At 50.2% G+C, this 22625-nt stretch overlaps 1 protein-coding gene across 7 annotated transcripts in view; it reads left to right on the forward strand.

The window, feature by feature from the left end:
* PLCG2 (phospholipase C gamma 2) overlaps window positions 1-22625 on the forward strand; it is a 174725-nt gene that overhangs the window by 15347 nt on the left and 136753 nt on the right. For 6 of the 7 annotated variants that reach the window (XM_077890972.1, XM_077890976.1, XM_077890970.1 and 3 more), the window contains one exon: window positions 17440-17670. In XM_077890972.1, the coding sequence (XP_077747098.1) occupies window positions 17478-17670 (193 nt within the window). In that variant the 5' untranslated portion in view covers window positions 17440-17477. Of the gene's footprint in view, window positions 1-11486; window positions 11560-17439; window positions 17671-22625 lie in introns of those variants that run through there. The other variant, XM_077890977.1, reaches the window with a different exon arrangement.

Genomic DNA, 22625 nt, shown 5'->3' on the forward strand with positions numbered 1-22625 from the left:
GAACAGTGAGAGGACAGATCAGGGGCTTCCTGACAGTGGGGACAGCTGCAGTGCAATACACGCCCCCCCTCCCCCCCCCACCAAGGCAGGCTGATCAGTGTCCCTTCAAGTGGACATTTAAATACTTGTTCAGATTTTAGTTAGAGGAGAGGAGGAAGAAGAGGCCCCAGGAGAGGGCATAGAGGGAGAACTTCAGATGGCAGGGCACTTCTGCTTGGCCCCAAACCTACAAGCCCACTTGACAAAGCAAACTCCTCATATCAATCATCTGTTGCCAAAACAAGGAGCTTAAAACCACAATGCACATCAATTATCTATAATGGTTTCTAAGGGTCAGATGGTATGGGCAGGTGTATCTTTGGAAAATACAGTAACCGCCAGCTGGCTTTTGAATGGACTCCCTCTCCTCAGAAGGCTGCTGAGCCACAATTAATTATTACCCAGGCATGTGGGGTCCTGGGGGGTCTCATCCTTACCCCTGGCAGTTACCTTTCCAGTTACTAGCTGCGCAATCTGACAGCTCCCATTGCCCGTGGCAAGCCCAGTTTTCATCTTGTAAGGACCTTGTGTCCACCCCCAACTTATGTCCACCAGGAACCTTCAAACGTTCCCAGATTTGGATCTAGGGTTTTTGCCAATGCCGTCAAGTGACGATGTCATAGTGGGTTGTAGTGAGTCCTAAATGCAGTGACTGGTGTCCTTATAAAAAGAAGAGAGGACACAGAGAGACACAGAGAGACCATGTGACAATACAGGCACAGGTCGGAGAGATGCATCTACATGCCAAGGGACACAGGGCTGCTGGCAGCCACTGGGCACTGGGAGAGAGGAACCTCCAGGAGGAACTGACCCTGCTGACACTTTGATTGGGGACTTCTGGCCTCCTGAACTATTACAGAATCAATTTCAGTTGTTTCAAGCCACCCCATTAACGGAACTCTGTTGGAGCAGGTCATCCTGCCAGGGACAGTGTGGTCCCTTACATGTCAGTAGCCTGGCTGGCTGCTGGGCAGCTCGGTTCAGATCTGATACAGGGGTTCAGTCTGTGAACGATGTCTGCTGTGGACACTGGGCTGCATGGCTGAGGGAGGTGACACCCCGGGAGAGAGCTGGGCAGGACCACAGTGGCAGGGAGGGTTCAACAACAGATGAGTCACCGAAGTGTGTTGATTTGCTCCGGCCTTTTTAAAATTTTTTAAGTTTGAAAATCCAGATTGTCCTTCTCAGGTGTGTCCTACGTCTCCCAGTCTCCGTTGATTTTGTCAACACAGGCGCTGTTTATGGTGGCCACAGCTGTGACCTTTAGAACCAAGGGGAAAACCAGGCTGTTGTCTCCCTACTTGGGTCCATAAACTATCATTGCCCCAAAATATGGAGGATGTGGGGCAGGGACATGAAAGGCAGCCACTCGTAGGGGAAGGCTCGGTCCCTCCCTCTTCTGCTAGCAGGAAGACCCCTGGGAGGGTGAAGCTGTGCCCCACTTCATGGCTTTTAGGGATTCAGCCTCCACTGTGTACCCCTCCAAAGCAGTCGGGTTCCCCTCTTGGGGCCTTTGCACTTGCCTGAGAAGATCCTTCTCCAGATCCTCACTGAGCCAGCTCCTCCTCCTCCTCAGGTCACGCTCAGATGTCACCTTCTCTGAGCCACCTTTGTGACTGCCCTAAGTTTCCCTCTCACTTCCTCCATTATACCCATCTGCTTTGTCACAGCGCTCATTGCCATCTGGGATGACCTTGGTAAGCCGTTTCCTTGTTTATGGTCTGTCTTCCCCATTAGAATCTAGGAGCCACGGGGAGTTTTGGTCTGTCCCCAGCTCCTGTAACAGTGCCTGGCACATGGCAAGCGTCTGATTAGCACCTGAGCGACGGAAGGTCTGTGCCAAGAATGCACAACCATGGAGAGAGAATGTCTTGACCAGTCTTCCCGCCCTCAGCCTGGCTCCCTCAACCCACCCTCGCACAATGGGTTTTCCAAGCCAGAAATCATCCAGACCACTCTTCCATCCTAACACCTTCTGTAGCTCCCCAGTGCCCCCCAGCCAGTGTCCAAACACCTTAGCGAGACTCAGCAGGCCTGCGTGAGCCAAGCCCTGCCTTCCTTCGGGGCACGTACACCCTTCACTCCAGCAGAACTACACCCTGCCCAGAGCGTGTCATCCGCATCATCCACGCTGCTCTGCCGTCTGCCACCCGCCTTCTCCCCGGTCCTGTCCCTGCTCAGCTGACGGCCCTCGCCTTTCACTAGCCTCACTGCTTTCAGGAAGCCTTCCTGACCCTCTTCTCCCAAACCTGCATTCATTACTAATTCTCCCTCAACCCCCCTTGGCCTTATCATCTGTATTGTTAGAATCTACTTTTAAAGTAAAGTATGATTTGTACTCAGTAAAATTCACCCTTTTGTGTACATAGTTTTTTTTTTTTTCTTTTGTGTACATAGCATACGAGTCTTGGCAAATTCATATAGTTGGGTCATCTCACTACAAGCAAAATGTAAAACAATTCCTTTGTGCTTTTTTGTAGTCCCTGGCAACCAGTGGACTCTTGTCTTTGTGATTTTACCTCTTCCAGAATGTCACATCAGTGGAGTCTCACTGTGGTAGCGTTTTGATTCTGGGCTCTCTCACTTAGCATGATGCAGTTGAGGTTCACCCTTGGTGTCTTTCCTACCAGTTTACTTCTGCTGATCGATGAGTGCCACTTCGGTGAGGGCACGTTGGTTTATCCTTTCATGTGTTGAAAGGCATTGGGGTTTTTTCCTCTTTCAGTGATTATGAATAAAGCTGCATGCAGATTTGTGCATGGACACATGTTGCCATTTCTCGCAGGTCAATCCCTAGATGTGGGATTGCTGGGTCCTATAGTCAGTGCTGGGTCTTTTTTTTTTTTTTTTTAAGATTTTATTATTGATTGATGAGAGATGCACAGAGAGGCAGAGACACAGGCAGAGGGAGAAGCAGGCTCCCTGTGGGGAGTCCGATGTGGGACTCGATCCCAGGACCCTGGGATCACACCCTGAGCCCAAGGCAGATGCTCAACCACTGAACCACCCAGGTGCCCTCTGTGCACCTTTCTAAGGAACTGCCCATCTGTTTTCTGGCCAGCCTGCCCAGCAAGGATGCTGCACTGTTTTGCATTCCCAGCAGCTGCTCCACACCCTTTCCAGTACCGGGTATTGTCCGTTGTGTTTACTTTAGCCATTTTAACAGGTGTATAATCTATTTTTTTACCTGCTCAGCTGTGACCTCCTGATAGAGAATGAATCTGTCCTCTCCTCAACCACAGAGCCTAGAATAGAATTGTGACTGACCCATAGTAAGTACTTAGTAAATACTTGTGGGTTGAGGGAGTGCTCTATTGAATTGGTGTTTAAGGAGAATTTGTCTTGGATTCCATGGGGGGAGGGTGAGTCAATGTGTCCTCTCCCAAAGTGTCCACTTGCTGATCGCTGACAGCCTCGTTTTTCAGTTTTGTTTTCTAGTATAACTAAGATGTGCTCAGTAAAGAATATTTAGAAAACACTGAAAGCAGAACAAGTCAGAGACAACCTGTTAACATAGTGAGCAGCCTTTTAAAAATATTTTTTTATTGAGGGATGCCTGGGTGGCTCAATGATTGAGCATCTGCCTTTGGCTCAGGGCATGATCCAGGGGTCCTGGGATTGAGTCCCTGCCGGGAGCCCGCTTCTCCCTCTGCCTATGTCTCTGCCACTCTTTCGGTGTCTCTCATGAATAAATAAATAAAATCTTTATAAATAAATATATAAAATGTTTTTTATTGAGATACACATAAACTTGCACAGGTTGTAAGTGTAAGGCTTATTTTCATCAAGTGACCATCCCTTGTCACTGCAGGATCAAAAGGGAGAATGTCACAGCCCCTGAGGCCCCTTCCTTCTGTTCCCCTCCCAGGCAAAGAGAACCACTATTCTGACCTTAGGGGCATTTATCAGCTTTAACTAACCAGCTTGGTTTATAACAACTCTCTCTCTCTCTCTTTCTCATGCTCTTGGAAAGCTCTTATGCTTCCTTCAAGACCCAGTTTCTGATGTCACCTCCTCTGAGAAGTCTTCCCAGCCCCAGAAAGTATATTGGTTTATCCCTCTAATCTATCTCTTATCATTCTTTGGTAATAAATGCCTCTTTCTGCTGTCTCTCCCTTGAGTGTGGAATGGGCTGCCCTGTTTACCTAATACATGGTTAGTAGGTTGAGTCATGACCTGCCAGGAAGATCTAGGGCCAAACCCCCTGTACCTGTGAATTTTGTTTTTAAAGATTTATTTATTTATTTATTTGAGAAAGAGTGGGGCAAGGACAGAGGGAGAGAGAGAGAGAGAGACAGAATCTGAAGCAGACTCTGTGCTGAGCCCAATGTGGGGCTCAATCTTACGACCCTGAGATCAAAACCTGAGCTGAAACCAAGAGCTGGATGCTTAACCACCTGAGCCAGCCAGGTGCCCCTGTACCTGTGAATGTGACCTGAATTGGAAATAGGGTCTTTGCAGATGTAATTAGGATCTCAGGATAAGATCATCTTAAATTCAGAACCCACCTTAATATCCAGTGACTGGTGTCCTCACCAGAGAGAGGAGAGAGAGATTTGAGACACAGACACAGGGAAGAAAGTCACTGAACACTGAGCAGAGGTGAGGGGATGCAGCCCCAGGCCAAGGAAGGCAGGGGATGGACAGCAGCCGCCAGCACCTAAGACAGAGGCAGGCGCTGTGCTGTCCCTGAGCGCCTCCAGAGGGAACCACGCCTGCCAACACTTGGACTTTGGGCTCTGGACCTCCAGAACCGTGGGAGAATAAATTTCTGTTGGTTTAAGCCATCTAGTCTACAGTAAGTACTTTGTAGCTCAGCCCCGGGACACTAATCTACAGGGTCTGGGGTCTCCCAAGGACTCAGTGTTTGTTGAATGAACAAGGACGGGGTTGGGAGCTGTGGTGGGAACAAAAGGGAGCCAGCATCCTGGGGTGAGCTTTCTCTGGCTGCCTCACGTGACAACTGCAAGACCCCCTGGACATTGCCCCCCCACCCAGCTGTTACCTTGTTTTGCTGCACCCCTCATATGCTGCCACCCCTCCCCATGGCTTCCTGCCTCCAGCCAGATGTGGGTGCCCCTTCCCCCGGGACTTGCTGAGGCCAAATGGGCTCATGACCCAGTCCCCATCAATGACATGGAAGAAGAAAGCGTGCTGTGGGCTTTTGGGAGAGTTTTCCTCTTTCTTGCTTTCCCCCCTTTTCCGTCTGGCTGCCAGGAGTGGCAGATATGGAAAGAATCTTCATCCGGTTGATGTACTTGAACTTCTGCTTGCGCGGTGCCTGCCTCCCAACCACCCCTGGGCTTGGGGGTGACGTGTGATTAAAGAGGGCCTTTCTCCCACTCCAGCAGTGGGCGGTAGGGACTTCTGTGCTCAGCAGCGCAGGTTGCAGGTTGGGAAACAGACGCTGACAAAGCCACTTCGCTGGGGACACAAGGTCGGGAAGTGGCAGAGCTGGGATTCCTACCTGGGCCCGTCGGTCTCCACGGCCTGCATTTTGAGCTGTTCCCCCACAGTGGCTCTTGCTTTTCAGCTGTCTCTCCTGATCTTTCAGGAGGCTGAGGGCCTGGGAGTGGCCAGCTGCAGCCAGTTCTAAAGCACAGCGGGGACGGTGTGTTGTGTGTTCACAACAAAGCAATGACTGCCCTGTCAGCTCTGGGGTCCCCCTTAAGCAGGATTGGTGCCCAGGACTTGCACATGCATTGGCTGACTCGCTCCTCCATGGCCACCATCATAGTGATGAAGAAATGGCCCCACGGAGGGTGGCAGTTCTGTGCAGAGCCATGCAGACAGTGAGCGATGGGACAGGGCTTCCACCTTGCCCAGTCTCACTCCAGAGCACCCTCTGTCCCCCGCACTGTCCCCGGCTCTCCATCTATCATGTGTACCCACAGGGAGGGGCTTTGATGATCACTACTGCTGTCCTTCAGCCCAGCAGTGCCCGGCTCCTCGAAGCTACTCAGCAAGTGTTTGTTGAATGAATAAATGAGCCCTAAGCAATGAGGCTTGAGAAGCCCAAAGGAAAACCATGGGACCAGAGGCTCTTCCAAGCAGGTCTCAATGTAGACAGCAGACTCCTATAACTCAAGAGCAACAAAGCAAACAACCTGATTTAAAACTGGGCAAAGGACTAGAACAGACATTTCTCCATAGAAGACAAAAAACTGGGCAAAGGACTAGAACAGACATTTCTCCAAAGAAGACAAGGTATGTGAAGAGGCACCCCAAATCACCCATCACCAGGGAAATGCAAATCAAAGCCAAAACGAGATAGCCCCCTCTCACACCTGTTAGAGGAGCTAGTATTTTTTTTTCTTTTTTAGATTTTATTTATTTGTTCATGAGACACAACACACACAGAGGCAGAGACACAGGCAGTGGGAGAAGCAGGCTCGCTATGGTGAGCCTGCTGTGGGACTCGACCTGAGGACCCCGGGATCATGCCCTGAGCCTAAGGCAGATGCTCAACCACTGAGCCACTCAGCTCCTAGCATCCCTAAAAGAGCTAGTATTAAAAAAAAAAAAAAAAAAAAGGTAGGGGATCCCTGGGTGGCTCAGTGGTTCAGTGCCTGCCTTTGGCCCAGGGTGTGATCCTGGGGTCCTGGGATCCGGTCCCGCATTGGGCTCCCTGCAGGGAGCCTACTTCTCCCTCTGCCTGTGTCTCTGCCCCTCTCTCTCTCTCTGTGTCTATCATGAATAAATAAATAAATAAATAAATAAATAAATAAATAAATAAGGTAATGGGTGTTGGCGAGGATGTGGAGAGAGGGAAACCCTTGTGCATTGTTGGTGGGAATGCAAACTGGTGTAACCACTGTGGAAAACATCAAGGAGGTTTCTCACCAAATGAAAACCAGAACCACTATGAGACCTAGCAATCCCACTTCTGATCTATCATCTATCTATCTATCTATCTATCTATCTATCTATCTCCCTCCCTCCAAAACCTGAAGATGGGATCGTGAAGGAATACCTGCATTCCCATCCTCATAGCAGCATTACTCACCATAGTCAAGATGTAGAGACCATCTAAATGTCTACTGATAAATATACGGATAAAGAAAATGTTCTATGTACCTACAATGGTATTACTCAGCTTTTAAAAAGATGGAAATCCTACCGTTTGCAGCAATGTGGATGGACCTGGAGGACAGTACGTGAGTGAGGCGAGCTGGTCAGAGGAGGACAGCTGCTGCAGGACTCTTCTCTTGTGAGGCATCTAAAGGACTCAAGCTTCTAGATGCAAAGGATGGAATGATGGCTACCAGGAGGTGGGAGCATGGGGAATGGGGAGGTGTTCTAAAGTTTGGTTATAAAGTTCTTGTCACTCAAGATGAGTAAGTTCTAGAGCTCTGCTATGCAACATTTTATCTACAGTTGACTATACTCAATTACCAAAGAGAGAGTGGATATACCATGTTAAGCGTTCTTGCCACACTCACATACATAACATAAGGCAAAAAGCAACAACAACAAAGTAACACAAGGAAACATTTGGAGGTGATGGATATGTTTATTACCTTGATTGTGGTGATGGTAACAGGCATCTGCATCCGTCCAAACTTATCAACTAGTATACGTTAATTATGTGCAGCTTTTTGTATAAAAATGATGGTTCAATAAACCTGAAAAACAAAATAGCAGCGGTTTCAGGCCCCGCCCCCACCTCCAAACTGCTAGGCCTGGCTTGACCCTGACAAGGTCTGGAAGCCAGCTCTGGGTGGTACTTCCTCTCCCAGAGGCCTGCCAGCCAGCAGCTGGGACTGGGCTTGTCCCCAGGGGACGTGCACTTCTCTGAACAATGTCGGGAAAGGAAACCAAATGCGAAGGCTCTCAGGGGTTTTCTGCTCATTTTTGGCCCTGGGGGTGGAGGGGGAGGCCAAAATACTCCTGGGGCAGGGGCAGGGACTTCACTGGGGGCTGAGAAGGGGCCCACCACGTAACAGACTGAGAGGCTGTTACTTATTGACAGCCCTGTTGTCCTTAGCAGTTGTTACCCACTACCTTGAATTCTTTCAAGAACTTTCTAAGGTAAGATTTGTTTCTTTTGAACAGCTTTATTGAGATATGTCATATATACACAAGTCACCCCTCTATTTTTTTTAAAGATTTTATTTAGTTATCTGACACAGAGAGAGAGCACAAGCAGGCGGAGCCACAGAGGGAGATGGAGAAGCAGACTCCCTGCTGAGCAGGGAGCTGGATGTGGCTGGATCCCAGCACCCTGGGACCACGACCCTAGCTGAAGGCAGAGGCTTCACTGACTGAGCCACCCAGGCACCCCGATTCACCCCTCTATAATGCATAGTTCAGTGGCTTTTGGTATATTCATAGCACTGTCCAACCATCTTCACAATTTTAGAACTTTTTCCTTGCTCCAAAGGGAAACCCCGTACCCCTTCCCCTACCTGTGTACCCTCAGCAACCACTAATCTACTTTATGTTTCTAAAGATTTGCCTCTTCTGGACATTCCAAAAGGACAGAATGATGAGGAGGGAAACCAGGGGTTCAGAGAGGGTGACCGCTACAGCTAAGGAAGTGGTGGACTCGGGACTTGAACCCAGAACAGAACCTGTCACTTTGCCACCACACCACAGGGTCCTTCTTTCTGATGACGACATTCAAAACCGTCAGCTCTGATGCTTGAAGCAGGATGCCTGTTTTAGCTTGTCCCATTTAATCCTCGCCATTGGCCTGGGAGGCAGGTACGGGTTTTGCAGAGAGGGAAACAGAAACCCTGAACCCTGAGGGCCTAAGCGGCCGGTGCACCCTGGCAGCTAGCGAATGGAAGAGGGTTATGGGGGAAAGGACATGTATGTAATGAGCACTGGCGAGGAACACAGGATAAACAGTTGAGGCAATTGCTGATGAAAAGACAATTTTCTTTCAGGTTATTCCCCCTCTCCCCCTCCCCCCTCTTCTTCTTTCTTTTTATATGAAAAGGAAAAGAAAGTTCCCTCCACCCTTTGAGGTCACTTCCTGACCCATTTGTGAATCTGTGTGGAGTGGTTACAAATTCACTTCTCCCTCCCTGAATGCCTTCTGTTACAGCTTTGGATGGGCAGTGGGACTCTGAGTCCATGGGTGCTGGCACCACACAGACCTGGGTTCCAATCCTGCCTCCACTGTCTACTGACTTAACACCCGCGAGTCCTCCCTGTGATGGTTTTTCCCTTTCCTTTCCTTTCCTTTCCTTTCCTTTCCTTTCCTTTCCTTTCCTTTCCTTTCCTTTCTTTTTTCTTTTCTCTTCCTTCCTTTTTTCTTTTTCTTCTTTCTCTTTCTTTCTTTCTTTCTTTCTTTCTTTCTTTCTTTCTTTCTTTCTTTCTTTCTTCTTTCCTTCCTTTCTTCTTTCCTTCCTTCCTTCCTTCCTTCCTTCCTTCCTTCCTTCCTTCCTTCCTTCCTTCCTTCCTTCCTTTGATAGGGTGGCTTCTCCCCCTACCTACTATGCTTTGGAAAAGAAATGTCATTTTGTATTTTAGTGCTCCCAGAAGGAGGAGGGGTAGGGAGGAGCTAATGTCCCAATTATTTTGAGCAAACAAGCTGAAGTTTAAGAAAAAGAGATGAGGAGCTCTAAAGATTCCCATTCATCGTACCAGATGAGGCAGAGAAGAAAAGCAATTAAAAATATGAAGAAGCCAACTGCCATGTACTGTGACCATCATTTCATGTCGATATTTTAACTGCCAAGATGCTGTAGGCTTACAATCATAGATTAACAGAGAGTTCTTCCATGCTTGACCCCAGGGACCAGAGAGAGCTCCAGCCAGAATTAGCATCTGTTTGGACAGAGGTTAGGAGCCAAGGCTTCCAGGAGTGGTCTCCAAAACTTCTGATTGCACACAGTCTCATTTTGTCAGCAAGAGATTCAACATGCTTCCCTATACGAGCAGATTTTGTAAGAGTAAATTGTCCACATACGTGGTTGTACCAAGGTATTGTGCACATCGTATAACATGTAGCAAATTAAAAGTGTTAAAAGGATTGATGGAAATAAATATAAGTTGGAGTACTTAAAAAAAAAAAAAGGCAAAGAAATTTAACCTAGAGTTAGCCATATTTCTTGGAAATTGGCCCCATGATTCCAAGTGGCTGACGTTATAAGAAGCCTTTCACAGATCTCTTTAGAAAACAGGGCAGCCAGTGGTCTGTGCGAAATAGTCACTGGTACACTCCTGAGATGGTGCAGGGAAAGAAATGAATCTATGGATTTCTGAAGTTGGTGAGGTGAATGCATCTGGTGGCTTCAGAAATAACATTTTCGGTAGGAGCAACATTCATAGGTTCAAAAAACGATGTAAAAAAAAAACAAAAAACAAAAAAAAACCGATGTAGCTCAAGCAATTTAGGAGCAAAACTGATGTGCTCTGACGGCTCTGTGGGTGACCCTAACACTGGCTTTAATCACGAAGACACTTGCATCAAAGGTGCACATGAAAAGTGTGAATTAGGGACGCGTGGGTGGCTCAGTGGTTGGGCGTCTGCCGTTGGCCCAAGGTGTGATCCTGGGGTCCCTGGGTAGGTCCCACATCAGGCTCCCTGCATGGAGCCTGCTTCTCTCTCTGCCTGTGTCTCTCATAAAGAGGCAGAGGATTAAATGCGACAAGCTAAAACAGGCATCCTGCTTCAACCATCGGAGCTGACAGTTTTGAATGTCGTCATCGGAAAGAAGAAGGACCCTGTGTTGTGGTGGCAAAGTGACAGGTTCTGTTCTGGGTTCAAGTCCCGAGTCCACCACTTCCTTAGCTGTGGCGGTCACCTTCTCTGAACCCCTGGTTTCCCTCCCCATCATTCTGTCCTTTGGGATGTCCAGAAGAGGCAAATCTTTAGAAACATAAAGTAGATTAGAACAAATAAATAAAATCTTAAAAGAAAAAAAATAAAAAAGAAAGGAAAACATTGTGTCGTGAAACACCAGAATGCAACAGGGCCATCAACTAAATACCACAGCGGGCATCTGACTATCACATCCGTACGCTTCTGGGTTTACAAAGTGAGTCATTAAAAAAAAAAAAAAAGATCTCACTGGGAAAGAGATCAAGTCCCAATTGTACCTTCCTTTCGGGGCCGGCGCTGTGTGGGTCCCTCCCGACAGATGGGGAAACTGAGGCTGAGCGTAGGTACGCGGCGTGCCCAAGGTCGCGAGCGGTGGCCTGAGCGCGGCGCGGCCTCAGTGGCCCTTCCCGTTCCGGCCCGAGAGCGGCCACCTCCAGGTGGTTCTCCGGCGCTCGCGGCCTGCACGGGGCGCAGCGGGGTGCAGGGGGCGCCCCGTAAGTGCTGCGCGCGGCGGCCCCCGGCGGGCGGGGCGGGGCGGGGCGGGGCGGGGCGGGCGGCCTCGGGGCGCGGGGGGCGGGCCGGGGCGCGGGGGGCGGCCCCGGGGTCACGTGGCGCGCGGCCGCGGCCGAAGCAGAAGTAGCAGCGCCCGCGGTGGAGGGCGCGCGCCGCAGGGAGTGCCCGGAGCCGGAGCCGGGGGCCGGGGGCCGGGGCCGGGGCCGGAGCCGGGGCGGCGGGGGCTCGGCCAGGTGAGCGCCCCGGGGGCGGGGGGGCATCGGCGCCCGGGCGCGGCGGGCGCGGGCGGGCGCGGGGCTGGCCGTCGGGGCCCCCCCGCCCTCGGGGCCCGGGGCCGGCGGGGGAGGCGGGGGAGGCGGGGGTCGGGGCCCGGGGCCGGTCGCCTCCCCACCGGGAGGGGCATGGGAACCCGGAGGGAGCGGCGCAGCGTGCGGTCGGAGGCTCGCGCTGGCCTTGGCGTTCAAGGCTCCTGCGCCCGCCGGGGCCCGCGCTCCCCGGCCGCGTCCGTGCTCGGGGCTCGGGGCTCGGGGCTCGGGGCTCGGGGCTCGCGGGCTCGGGGCGGCCAGGCGGACCCCGGCACTGCCCCGTGTTACACAGGAGGCTGCGGGGTGGGCGGTGGAGCGGGTCGGCGGCGGCGCACCTTCACCCAGAAGACACTAGGAGGGTTGGGGGGATTCAGGATCCCCGCTCCGCCCTCCCCAGGTGGGGGCATAAATCATTATATGTGTTCGTCTGTGCGTGTTTTCTTGGTTCTGGTTTGGAATCCCAACCAGTCATCACCGCCATAGCAGCAGAATTGGGGGGAAAACCGTGTTGTCTAAACAGGGCTTGGCCCCTGGATGCTGGCGGAGTACGGGCAGAGGCTCTTTCCAGCACCCTGATCTTAAACCAGACTGAGAGTGTGGTGGGTTGGGGGGGGGGGGGGGTGACGTGGCACAAGGACACAGGTGGCTTTGTGAATCAGCTTAATTTGAATTTCAATTCCAGCTGTGTGACCCTGGGTACGTTGAAGAACCTCTCTGAGCCCCAGTTCCTTACCCTGGATACTACTAGGGCTACTCAAACCTACATTCCAGGGCTGTTGAGAGTTGGGACCTATCTATGGAAAGGGTGCCCTGGCTAGTTCTTGACCCTCTTTAGCTAAGGGCCATGTGTGGGGCTTGGCCGTCATCCTTAGCTGTAGTTCTGCAGAGAGGGGCACATTTAGGGGCCCATGCCAGGCCCAGGCAGGTAGCCTGCTGCGAGGCTGTGTGTGCCTTGCATGTACCAGTTCAGGGACGCACTCACTGGGGGCTTCATGGATGCTGAAATTGCCCAATGCTGCTGCTGCTGCCACCGCCGCCTCCCCCAAATGGTCTCCCCACCCCACCTCCATCCTCCCCTCCTACATGACAGCCCCACTTTGAGTGCGTGATGCTTCCGTAGAAGAGGCAAAGGTGAGACCCCATGAATGGCCCTTTTGCTGGGTGGAGTCAGTGAGAAAGTGCTGGTAATGGGGCACCTGGGTGGCTCAGTGGTTGAGTGTCTGTGTACTTTTGGGTGCGGTCGTTAACCCCAGGGTCTGGGTCCTGGGATTGAGTCCCTGCAGGGAGCCTGCTTCTCCCTCTGCCTATGTCTCTGCCTCTCTGTGTGTGTCTCTCATGAATAAATAAAAATCTTAAAAAGAAAATTGCTGGTAAGAAAACTTCAGAACCCTTCTTAATTTAGAAAACAGTAAAAACACAGGAAAAAGCTCATCCATATGTTACCACTTAAATTAATAAAAAGTCAAGACCTCATCTCTCCCCTCCCCTCCTCTGAAAGTCACCACTTCCCCTAGACTTATACATGGGCAGCCTTTTAAAAAACCTAATTCTGTGATGCTTACTGGCTTGTCATTCTTCTTTCATCTATTTCATGAATCTAACTTGATCTGTAAAATTTCCTCATGCTACCAGATAGCTACTGAGCATGCTTTAGCACTCATGTCCCATGATTTCTTTAGGGGACCTCCCTCCCCGTTGTGTTCTTTTCTGTTGCCAGTAATGCTTCTGTGAACATCTTTGTGTTTCTTTCTGCACAGAGGTGATTGCTGATCAAAGCATATGCATGTTTCATGGTTTCACAGATGATCACAGTTTGCCCCCTAAGAAAATGGACTCTTTCACGTTCCTACCTGAAGTGGATGATATTGCCTGTTCCTCCAATAAAATCTGTAGCTGTGGGGTAGGTGTGAGACGCAGCTACGCCAACCTTCCTTTGAGCCGTTGGAGGAGCAGCTACCCCTCTCTGTGATGTGACTGCAGAATTGAACAGAGACTCGTTCTGTGGGATTTGATACGAACTGCTGTATGGGCCTAATGTGTGCCGAAGGCACCGAAAAGAAGTAAACTTCTCCGCTTCCTGGTTCTGGGTCCTTGAATCCCAGAAGTTTATTTCAAACAGAAGGACATGAAAAGTAGAAATGGCAACACCTCTTACTAAATCTCTGATACCATAAGTCCTTTTGCAAAGTTACCCAGGGAGGATGAGATGAGAAACAGGAACAAAAAAGGGATTTCAGGGCTGTTTCTTTCTGTTTTTCCTTCTCTTTCTTTTTTGTCTTTCTTTCCAGGAGTAAAATGAAAATTGCCTGTGATGGTAGTGCCTTCCCTTGGGGAGAAGGCCTTGGAGACCTCTTTGCCTATGTTTAATGCGTCAAGCTCTGGAAGCCTGAGTCAGGAGCTGGCTGGATTTTGTTAGTTGACTGCAAGGATCTTATGGCCCTGAGGACCTCTTTCCAGTCTTTGGCGAGAGGCAACAGGAGAGACCTAATGTTTCTTTTTTTCTTTTTTCTTTTTTTTATTTATTCATGAGAGACCGAGAGAGAGAGAGGCAGAGGCATAGGCACAGGCAGAGGGAGAAGCAGGCTCCATGCAGGGAGCCCGATGTGGGACTTGATCCTGGGTCTCCAGGATCAGGCCCTGGGCTGAAGGCGGCGCTAAACCTCTGAGCCACCTGGGCTGCCCCAGACCTGATGTTTCTAGTTGAGCCAATCCACTGGGCTTCTGAGCTGGAAGTAACCAGAATCTGGGAAAGGTTAAGTCCAAGGCCTTCCCAGAGCCAGAATCAGAAAGGACAGAGGGTCCCACTGCCTCCGGACAGGCAGGTTTAGTGGGGGTGGAGGTGTTGTGACAAGGTTCCCTATTGGTGCCCTGCTGCATGTCAGCCTGCAGACCTGGGAGGAAGCTCTAGAGGCACATGGCTGGGGCGGGGGTGGGGGGTGGGGGGTGGTCAGCATGGTGAAAAGGGCTGTGGAGCTGGGGCCAGGTGCAGATCCCACTTCTGCCACTTTCCAGCTGTGTGACCTTAGACAGGTCCTTTAACCTCTCTCAAGAGGGATGGAAATGCCGAATTAGTTACTTTCTGGCCAGATTCTGTTGCAGGATTCTTTTTTTTTTTTTTTTTAAGATTTATTTATTTATTCATGAGAAATATATATATGGAGAGAGGTAGAGACACAGGCAGAGGGAGAAGCAGGCTCCTTGCAGGGAGCCCGATACAGGACTGGATCCCGGATCCCAGGATCACGACCTAAGTCAAAGGCAGGCGCCCAACTGCTGAGCCACCCAGGTGTCCCCTGCCACAGGATTCTGAGTTCAGAAGGCAGGTGTTGACAGAGTTGGGATTCAGACCAGGGTTCTGAATCCTGGTGCTGCCATGTTTGTGTGTGACCTTGATCGTGTGACTTCCCCTCTCAGGACCTGGGTTTTCACCTCTGGCAGTTCTCACTGAGATAAAGGAGATGAACCAGGTACAGCAGGTGCTGGCACTTGGGGAAAGCCAGTAAACAGCTCACCGGTCTGGGATTGGCCACAGGCACCTGGCTCAGCCCGGAGTCCTGGATTACAGGGTGATGAGGCAGGAGGCTCCTCTCAGCCTGTGGCACACTACCAGTCCTGCTGCTGGGCCTTTGCTTAGGCCTGTTCCTCTGATCAGAACCTCGTTCCCTCCTGCTTCACCTTTTAAAAAGATCGGGTTCAGATGCCCTCTTCCAGAAGCTTTGTCTGACCTCTTCGGGTAGGAGTTGAGCACACAGGTCTGGTTCCAGGTGGGTAGAGAGCAGGTGTAATTCATGGTTTTATCTCCAGCTGCGAGATACCTATGGAGGTGCCTTTGGTGATGGGCATGAGTGGGGGTGGGGTGGGGGCAAAGGGTAAGGCTGGGGCCTCTCCCCACTCCCTCTCATTTGCATATCAGTCCCCAGCTCCCCTGCTGGCACAGAGGAGGCACCTGCATGTCAAACAACTGGCTGATGACTATCCTGTGAGGCCCCTCTAAGAGTTGGGGGCCTGTCCATGCACTAGCTTTCCAACCTTACAGTGCCCTGGGAGGCTGGTGATATCCCCATTTTGCAGATGAGGGAACTGAGGCCCTGATTTTGAGTGGCCTGACAGGAGGCTGTTGGAAAGTGGATGCAGAGTGAGGGCCTGCATGGCCCTGGCTGGACACCTGCCTCTCTATGGAGCAACAGCGTGGGCTCCTGATCCTGTGGGATTTGGAGGACGGGGAGGAGATAAGATGCACAGGACAATGGATGGTAGTAGCAGCTGTAGCTAAATCTGAGGAGTACTGACCTGACCTTGCATTTTTTTTTTTTGTAAGATTTTATTTATTTATTTGAGAGAGAGAGAGCGCACAAGTGGGCAGAGGGAGAAGCAGACTCCTGCTGAGCAGGGAGCCTGACTCAGCTCCATCCCAGGACCCTGAGGTCATGACCTGAGCCAAAGGCAGACATTGAACCTACTGAGCCCCCCAGGCACCCCACATCATTGTTTTAAGAGCCTCAAGATACACTATTTGGTTTAATCCTTCCAAGAGCCTTGGAGGTTTCTATAATCTGTCTTCCCCTTTACAAGTGTGGAAATATGGCTCAGGAGTGGAGGACGATCTACAGAGTCTCCCATTGGACTCCCCTCTGCAGAGTAAGGGCTCGGGCTATGGCTGAAGCAGGCTGGTCAGAGAGGTTGACATGATGTCATTCTGTTTGAAAAGTGTCTTTTAGCTACTGCTCTGTGCTGGTCTGTTGGGGGCTGGGGTGGAATCAGGAGACCAGGTAGATGATTAGAATTGTCCAGGTGTGAGATCCTGGGAGGAGCCAGCCACCTGGGAAGAGGTGTTGCATTTGCTGATGGATTGGATGTAGATGTGAGGACAGCCAGACAAGGAAGCCTCGAGAATTTGGGGCCTGGAACGTCTCTGTGTGTGGGCGTCTGTGATGTTCCAGAACACCTGCTGCACACTGAGTGGGATGCCAGGTACCCTGCTGGTGGCATTGTGCTTTTAGGATCCCTTACCATCCCAACAGGCCCATTTGCTTTTTTTAATAAAGATTTTATTTATTCGTGAGAGACACACAGAGAGGGGCAGAGACACAGGCAGAGGGAGAAGCAGGCTCCCTGCAGGGAGCCCGATGTGGGACTGGATGGCTCCCAGGACCCCGGGATCACACCTTGAGCTGAAGGGAGACACTCAACCACTGAGCCACCCAGGTGCCCCTAAGAAGCATCTAGAAGAGATGGGACTGAAGCTTCTGGAGGTTCTCCAGCCTGCCCAGGGCCACACACCAGACTTGAACTTGAGGATGCTGGGCCCTGATATTTTCTGTCCTTTTGGCTCCATTTCAGCACAGAGATCTCCCCAGACACATTCTGAAGTGGCTTAATAGGACTTTTTTTTGTTCCCAACTTGGGGAGTAAGGGGATGCTGAGGAAAATCTAGGCAGGATAGAAAAGGATGTTGGGGGTGGGGAGTAGGGCCAGTGGGCTGCTTTGGCTATTCAAATATTCTGCTGCATGGGAGTGTGTGGGGAGGGTAGAGGTCACTGCCAGACCAGGGTGATTTGGTTATTCAAAGCCAGGATAACAGTTCAGTCACTGAGGTCAGGTCAGTCACTTGCTCCTCCCATACCTCCACTTCTACTTAAACCTCTGGGTGTCCTGCCTGGGTTGTCCGAGTGGTCACGGGTTCCCCCGCCACAAGAACCATTCTTCCACAATTCCTCCTGATGGGCATGAGACAGGGTTTTGGCTGTTAGCTGATCCCCCCCCACTAGTTAACAAAAACCAATTCACTTCTTTATTCTGCCCCTGCAGCGTCCTCTTCCCTCACTGCTCCCCCCATTCTGCCAACAATGACTGCCCTGGCCCACGTGGACAGCCTTCCGGAATACGAGAAGAGTCAGATCAAGAGAGCCCTGGAGCTGGGCACGGTGATGACGGTGTTCAGCTTCCGCAAGTCCACCCCAGAGCGGAGGACTGTCCAGGTGATCATGGAGACACGCCAGGTGGCCTGGAGCAAGACAGCCGACAAGATCGAGGGCTTCTGTGAGTACCCTTGAGCCCTGGCGCGGGCACCTGTCCCCTTCCTGCCTTCACTTATCGTGCTTGATCCCTTCCCTTCTTCTGGAAATGCAAGTGTGGCCATTCTGTCTGGGTCTCTGATGGGGTTTAGAGTAGGTGGGGGAAGTCCAGCCAGCAGCATCTTGGTGATGTAACGGAGACCTGCGTGGGCCAACTTGGAAGTGACGTTTAGGCGGCTCACCTGGGCCAGCAGGGGTGCGTGTGCTCCCTGCCTGCTGGCATCGGGAACCCTTTAGTCTGCCCCCTTAACAGCTTAGTGACGGAGCTGCAGAAACTCCTGGCTTGGTAGCCAAATGCCTGTTTTGTCTTACCATGAACCACAGAATGAGAGGCCTTTACTTTTGTTCCATGTGGACCGAGCACATCACTGAGGATTCTGTAGCTTTTAAATGAAGCTCTGGTCCTGGGGGTGGCGTCTTCTTTCCCCACCCGCCTTAGATTGGGCAATTGGTTCAGTTCCTAAAGTTTCTAAGACTGTTTTTCACAGAGTAAGGAGGCTTAAGCAATTTTCACTTGCAGAGACTTGCTTTAATTTGCTTTTTAAAAATGGACTCTTTTTTTTTTTTTAAAGCCAATTTGATTGAAAAATTGAAATATACACATGGAAAGAAACCAAACAATTCATTGATAAATGTCTCTCCTCCCCAGCCCCACCCTGGGCCCTGCGGCCAACTCATTACCTAGTTCTTCTGTCTTCAGAGTATTCTGTGCTTGTGTGACACGCAGGTCCTGTTTTTTGCACGAATGAGTCCCTACTCCTTACACATCTGCACCTTGATTTCTTATTTTAGTGATTATTTGGAGACGGTTCTTTTTTTTTTTTTTAATTTTTTTCTTTTTTTTAAATTTATTTATTCATGATAGTCACACGGAGAGAGAGAGAGAGGCAGAGACACAGGCAGAGGGAGAAGCAGGCTCCAAGCACCGGGAGCCCGATGTGGGATTCGATCCCGGGTCTCCAGGATCGCGCCCTGGGCCAAAGGCAGGCGCCAAACCGCCGCGCCACCCAGGGATCCCTGGAGACGGTTCTGATCCACACTTGGGTCTTCCTGATTCTTTCACAGCCACGTATTTTCCGGCTGTCCTTAAGGGTCTGATCCCTGGAGAGGGATGTTTGGGTTCTTTACGGTCTTTTGCTATTAGCTACAGCAACTATACTTGCATTCTTCCCTTTTTTATTTTTATTTTTTGATAACAGCCCTATTGAGATAGAATTCACATACTATACAATTCACCCACTGAAAATGGACAATTCAGTGGTTTTTAGTGTATTCACAGTGCAACCAGCTACCACCTCAATTTTAGAACTGTTTCATCCCCTCAAAAATAAACCCTATCCCTGATAGCCCTTGCCCTCCTCCCCTGCCCTAAGCAACCATGAGTCTTCTGTCTCCATTGATTGTCCTGTTCTGGACATTTCCTATAAATGGAATTCTGTAATATGAGGCCTTTTGTGTCTGGCTTCATTCACTTAGTGTGATGTTGCCAAGGTTCATCCACATTGTAGAGTATGTCAGTACATTGTTCCTTTGGTCGAATAATACTCCATTGTATGGGTTTTCCATAATTTGTTTATTTGTTCATTGATGGACATTGGGTTGTTTCTACTTGGCTACTGTGAATTGTGCTGCCCTGAGCATTCATGTACAAGTGTGTTTCCATTTCTCTTGGGCATTTGCCTAGGAGTGTAATTGCTGGGTCATATGGTAACTATGTTTAATTATCTTAGGAACTGCCAGACTATTTTCAAAGTGGTTATAGCATTTTACGTTCCCACCAGCAGTGTGTGGGTTATCCTTGCCTGCTTTTAGTCTAACAGGAACAGAACCCAAAGGACAGCTTCCTGTAAGTGTTACTTCTGAGTGAAAGGGCCGTTTGGCAGCACCCCCCAAAAGCCCAGGAGGTACCTGTTCCCAGATTTTAATCCATGCTGCTGTGGGGTTCTGAACTTGGCCACCCACAGGTGACTTAGCTTCATTTGATTTCTTTTTTTTTTTTTTTTTAAGATTTTATTTATTCATGAGAGACAGAGAGAGGCAGAGATATAGGCAGAGGGAGAAGTAGGCTCCCCACGGGGAATGCGATGCAGGACTCAATCCAGAACTCCAGGGTCATGTCCTGAGCTGAAGGCAGATGCTCAACCACTGAGCCACCCAGGTGTCCCATGATTTCTTATCATGAATCAGATGCAGTTTACTGCATTCCAAAAGGTTTCTCCTGGCTTTGGAGCCAAGCAGGTCTCTGGTGGCTCAGAGCCAGAGGCCCTGCTTTGAAAATGCCCATGTACATAAGCAGCCCACTTTCCTTCCAGTTTTGCATGCATTTGGCCACACTTGACCTCCCAGGTGGCCCAGAAACCTGCTGGAGCTGGGGTGGGGGTGGGGGCCTGCAGGGTGTAGAAGGGGCGCTCATGGTAAATGCAGGCATGCCATAGTGAGAGTGGACAGTGGGTCCCAAGCCCAGCTGATAATCAGAACTACCTGGGGGTTTTTAAAAGCACAAGCTACTGGAACCTTTTTGTGAAGCTCACTCGAAGGGACATCAGAGGGGATTTTGGCTCCTGAAATCCATGTCCTGTAGTTTCTCCCCCTTCAGTTAACTCATGGATTTCTGCCCTCCCTGGAGAGGCTGAGGATGGCTGTCATTCACTAGGTGGTTTGGAACTCAATAATTTAATTTAATTTAATTTATTTTATTTTATTTTATTTTATTTTATTTTATTTTATTTTATTTTTATTTATTGATTATTTAAAGATTTTATTTATTTATTCATGAGTGACACAGAGAGAGAGAGGCAGACACAGGCAGAGAGAGAAGCAGGCTCCATGCAGGGAGCCTGATGCAGACTTGATCCTGGGACTCCAGGTTCATGCCCTGAGCCAAAGGCAGAACCTCAACCACGGAGCCACTCAGGTGTCTCTCTATCAGTGTTTTTCTGAGCTAAACCTGGCCCCTCATTTTCTTCACTATGACCTCAGATGGCACATACTCTAATGTATCCATTCTTTGATTTTACACTTGAGTGATCGTCTGGGTATAAAACTCTCAGGTCGCTGGAACTCAATATTTTAATAAGCTTCCCAGTAGTCCGGATAATTAGCTAGGTTTGGTATATGCTGCTCTTGAGACTTCCATCCATCCTGCCATCCCTCCTTCCTTCCATATTTGAATGTGGAATCTGCCAGGCACTGTCCTAGGTACTGAAGACATGGCAGTGATGTCATAGACTCTGATCCTTATGGAGCCCACACTGTTGCACAAGGTACAAGCAGCATGGGGTTTGACTTCATGCACTATTTGAGGAGCTTTGCTGTGTGACCATGGGCAAGTTCCATCTGCTTTGTGAGATTTAATTCTCTTATCTCTAGAAAGGGAATAATATTAGTGTCTACCCCACTGGGTTATGGTTGGGAATGAATAAATGAGTTAATATGTCAGAGGAGTTGAACATGGTGCATGGCATGGGATAGGCACTTACCCAGTGGGAACTGCTGCTGTAATTTTTGCCATTGTTGTTGCTAACAATGAGTGGTGTGGGGTGGCAAAATCTTGCTCAGGTGTTTGGACTTTATCCGGAGGGCAGCAGGGATCCACTGAGGGTTTTCAGAAGAGGGATGAGGCGGTCACACTTGCATTTTGGAACATGCACTGGCAGTCCTGTGTGAGATGGATGTATTCATGGAAAAATGACAGAAAAAGCCAGTTCTGGGGTAAAGCGTTTAGTAACAGTGCTCCCTGACGACTTAGAGAACAAGCCTTCAGGTCCTCGATAGGGATTCTCAGGGCTATGTTTCCAACCTGCTGTTGTAAGGGTGACATCCCGACGGGGACCTTCAAGCCACGGTGTTCCTTCAGGGCTGCTAGGTAGCACAAACATGCAGGTTACTGTGCTGTCTGCTGCCTAGTGTGAGAGGACCATGGGCACTTGGTTTTGGTGGTGTGTGACCTGTGAACAGGAATTATACACCCTCGCTGCCCGTCAGGCCTGGGTGACAGTAGACACTCATGGGTCCCGCTGTCTAAAGCGGTGAGTGGTTCTCAACCAGGGCAATCCTCTCCCAGCCCCCCCAGGACCATTTAGCAGTGCCTGGAGATAGTTGTCATAATTGGGGATGGGTGTGTTCCTGGCATCTAGTGGATCAAGGCCGGGGATGCTGCTAAACATCTTAAAATGCACAGCCTGTACCACAAATAATAATCTAGGACAAGGTGTCGGTAGTGCCGAGATTGAGAAACGCTCAGTCTTGGCTTTTGGGTCATGTGCTGCTTTGCTTAGAACCATAAAATGTCAGTGGGTATAATAGGGTCTCTCTTTGAACCCTGTCATGATTGAGCACTTTCATGTGTTCCACCTGTGTTTGCTGTCCTACTGGGTGCTGGACTGCTGGGTGACAGGAAGAAGGGTGGAGTCCCTGCCCTGGTGGGGAACAGACTCAGCACCCAGCCATTGCAGGGTTGTGTGATCAGTACTACAGTGAGGGTCTGGGCTTGGTATTGTGTGAGGAAGGAAGGTTCTTACCCATCTGGGTGTGAGAGCGATGGTGGGGAAGAGGGGGAGGCGGCCTCATGGAGGAGCTTCTTGTGTTGTGAGTTGAGGGAGGAGGCTAGCCAGGTGGCCTGCAGGATGGCCATCCTGAAGTGAGATCAGCAGGTGCCATTGAATCTAGGCCAGTAGGTTTGTGCTCCAGAGATTTGGGCAGGGCTCACCTGGGTGATTTTACACTTTGTGGTCTGGTCTCAGGCCATTTGGTGGTACTCAGCTGGTATGTCACTTGGTCTGGAAGGTTGTAGAATCTTCACTCCTACATCTGATGCCTTGGTGGTGATGGCCGACTGCCTACTGCCTGCTAGTCCCAAGGTAGCTTGACTTAACATGATGCTTGGCATCCTCCCAGAAGGTGTGTTCCATGAATCCTATG

This window comes from Canis aureus, chromosome 3 (assembly GCF_053574225.1).
Source record: "Canis aureus isolate CA01 chromosome 3, VMU_Caureus_v.1.0, whole genome shotgun sequence".
NCBI lineage: Eukaryota > Metazoa > Chordata > Mammalia > Carnivora > Canidae > Canis > Canis aureus.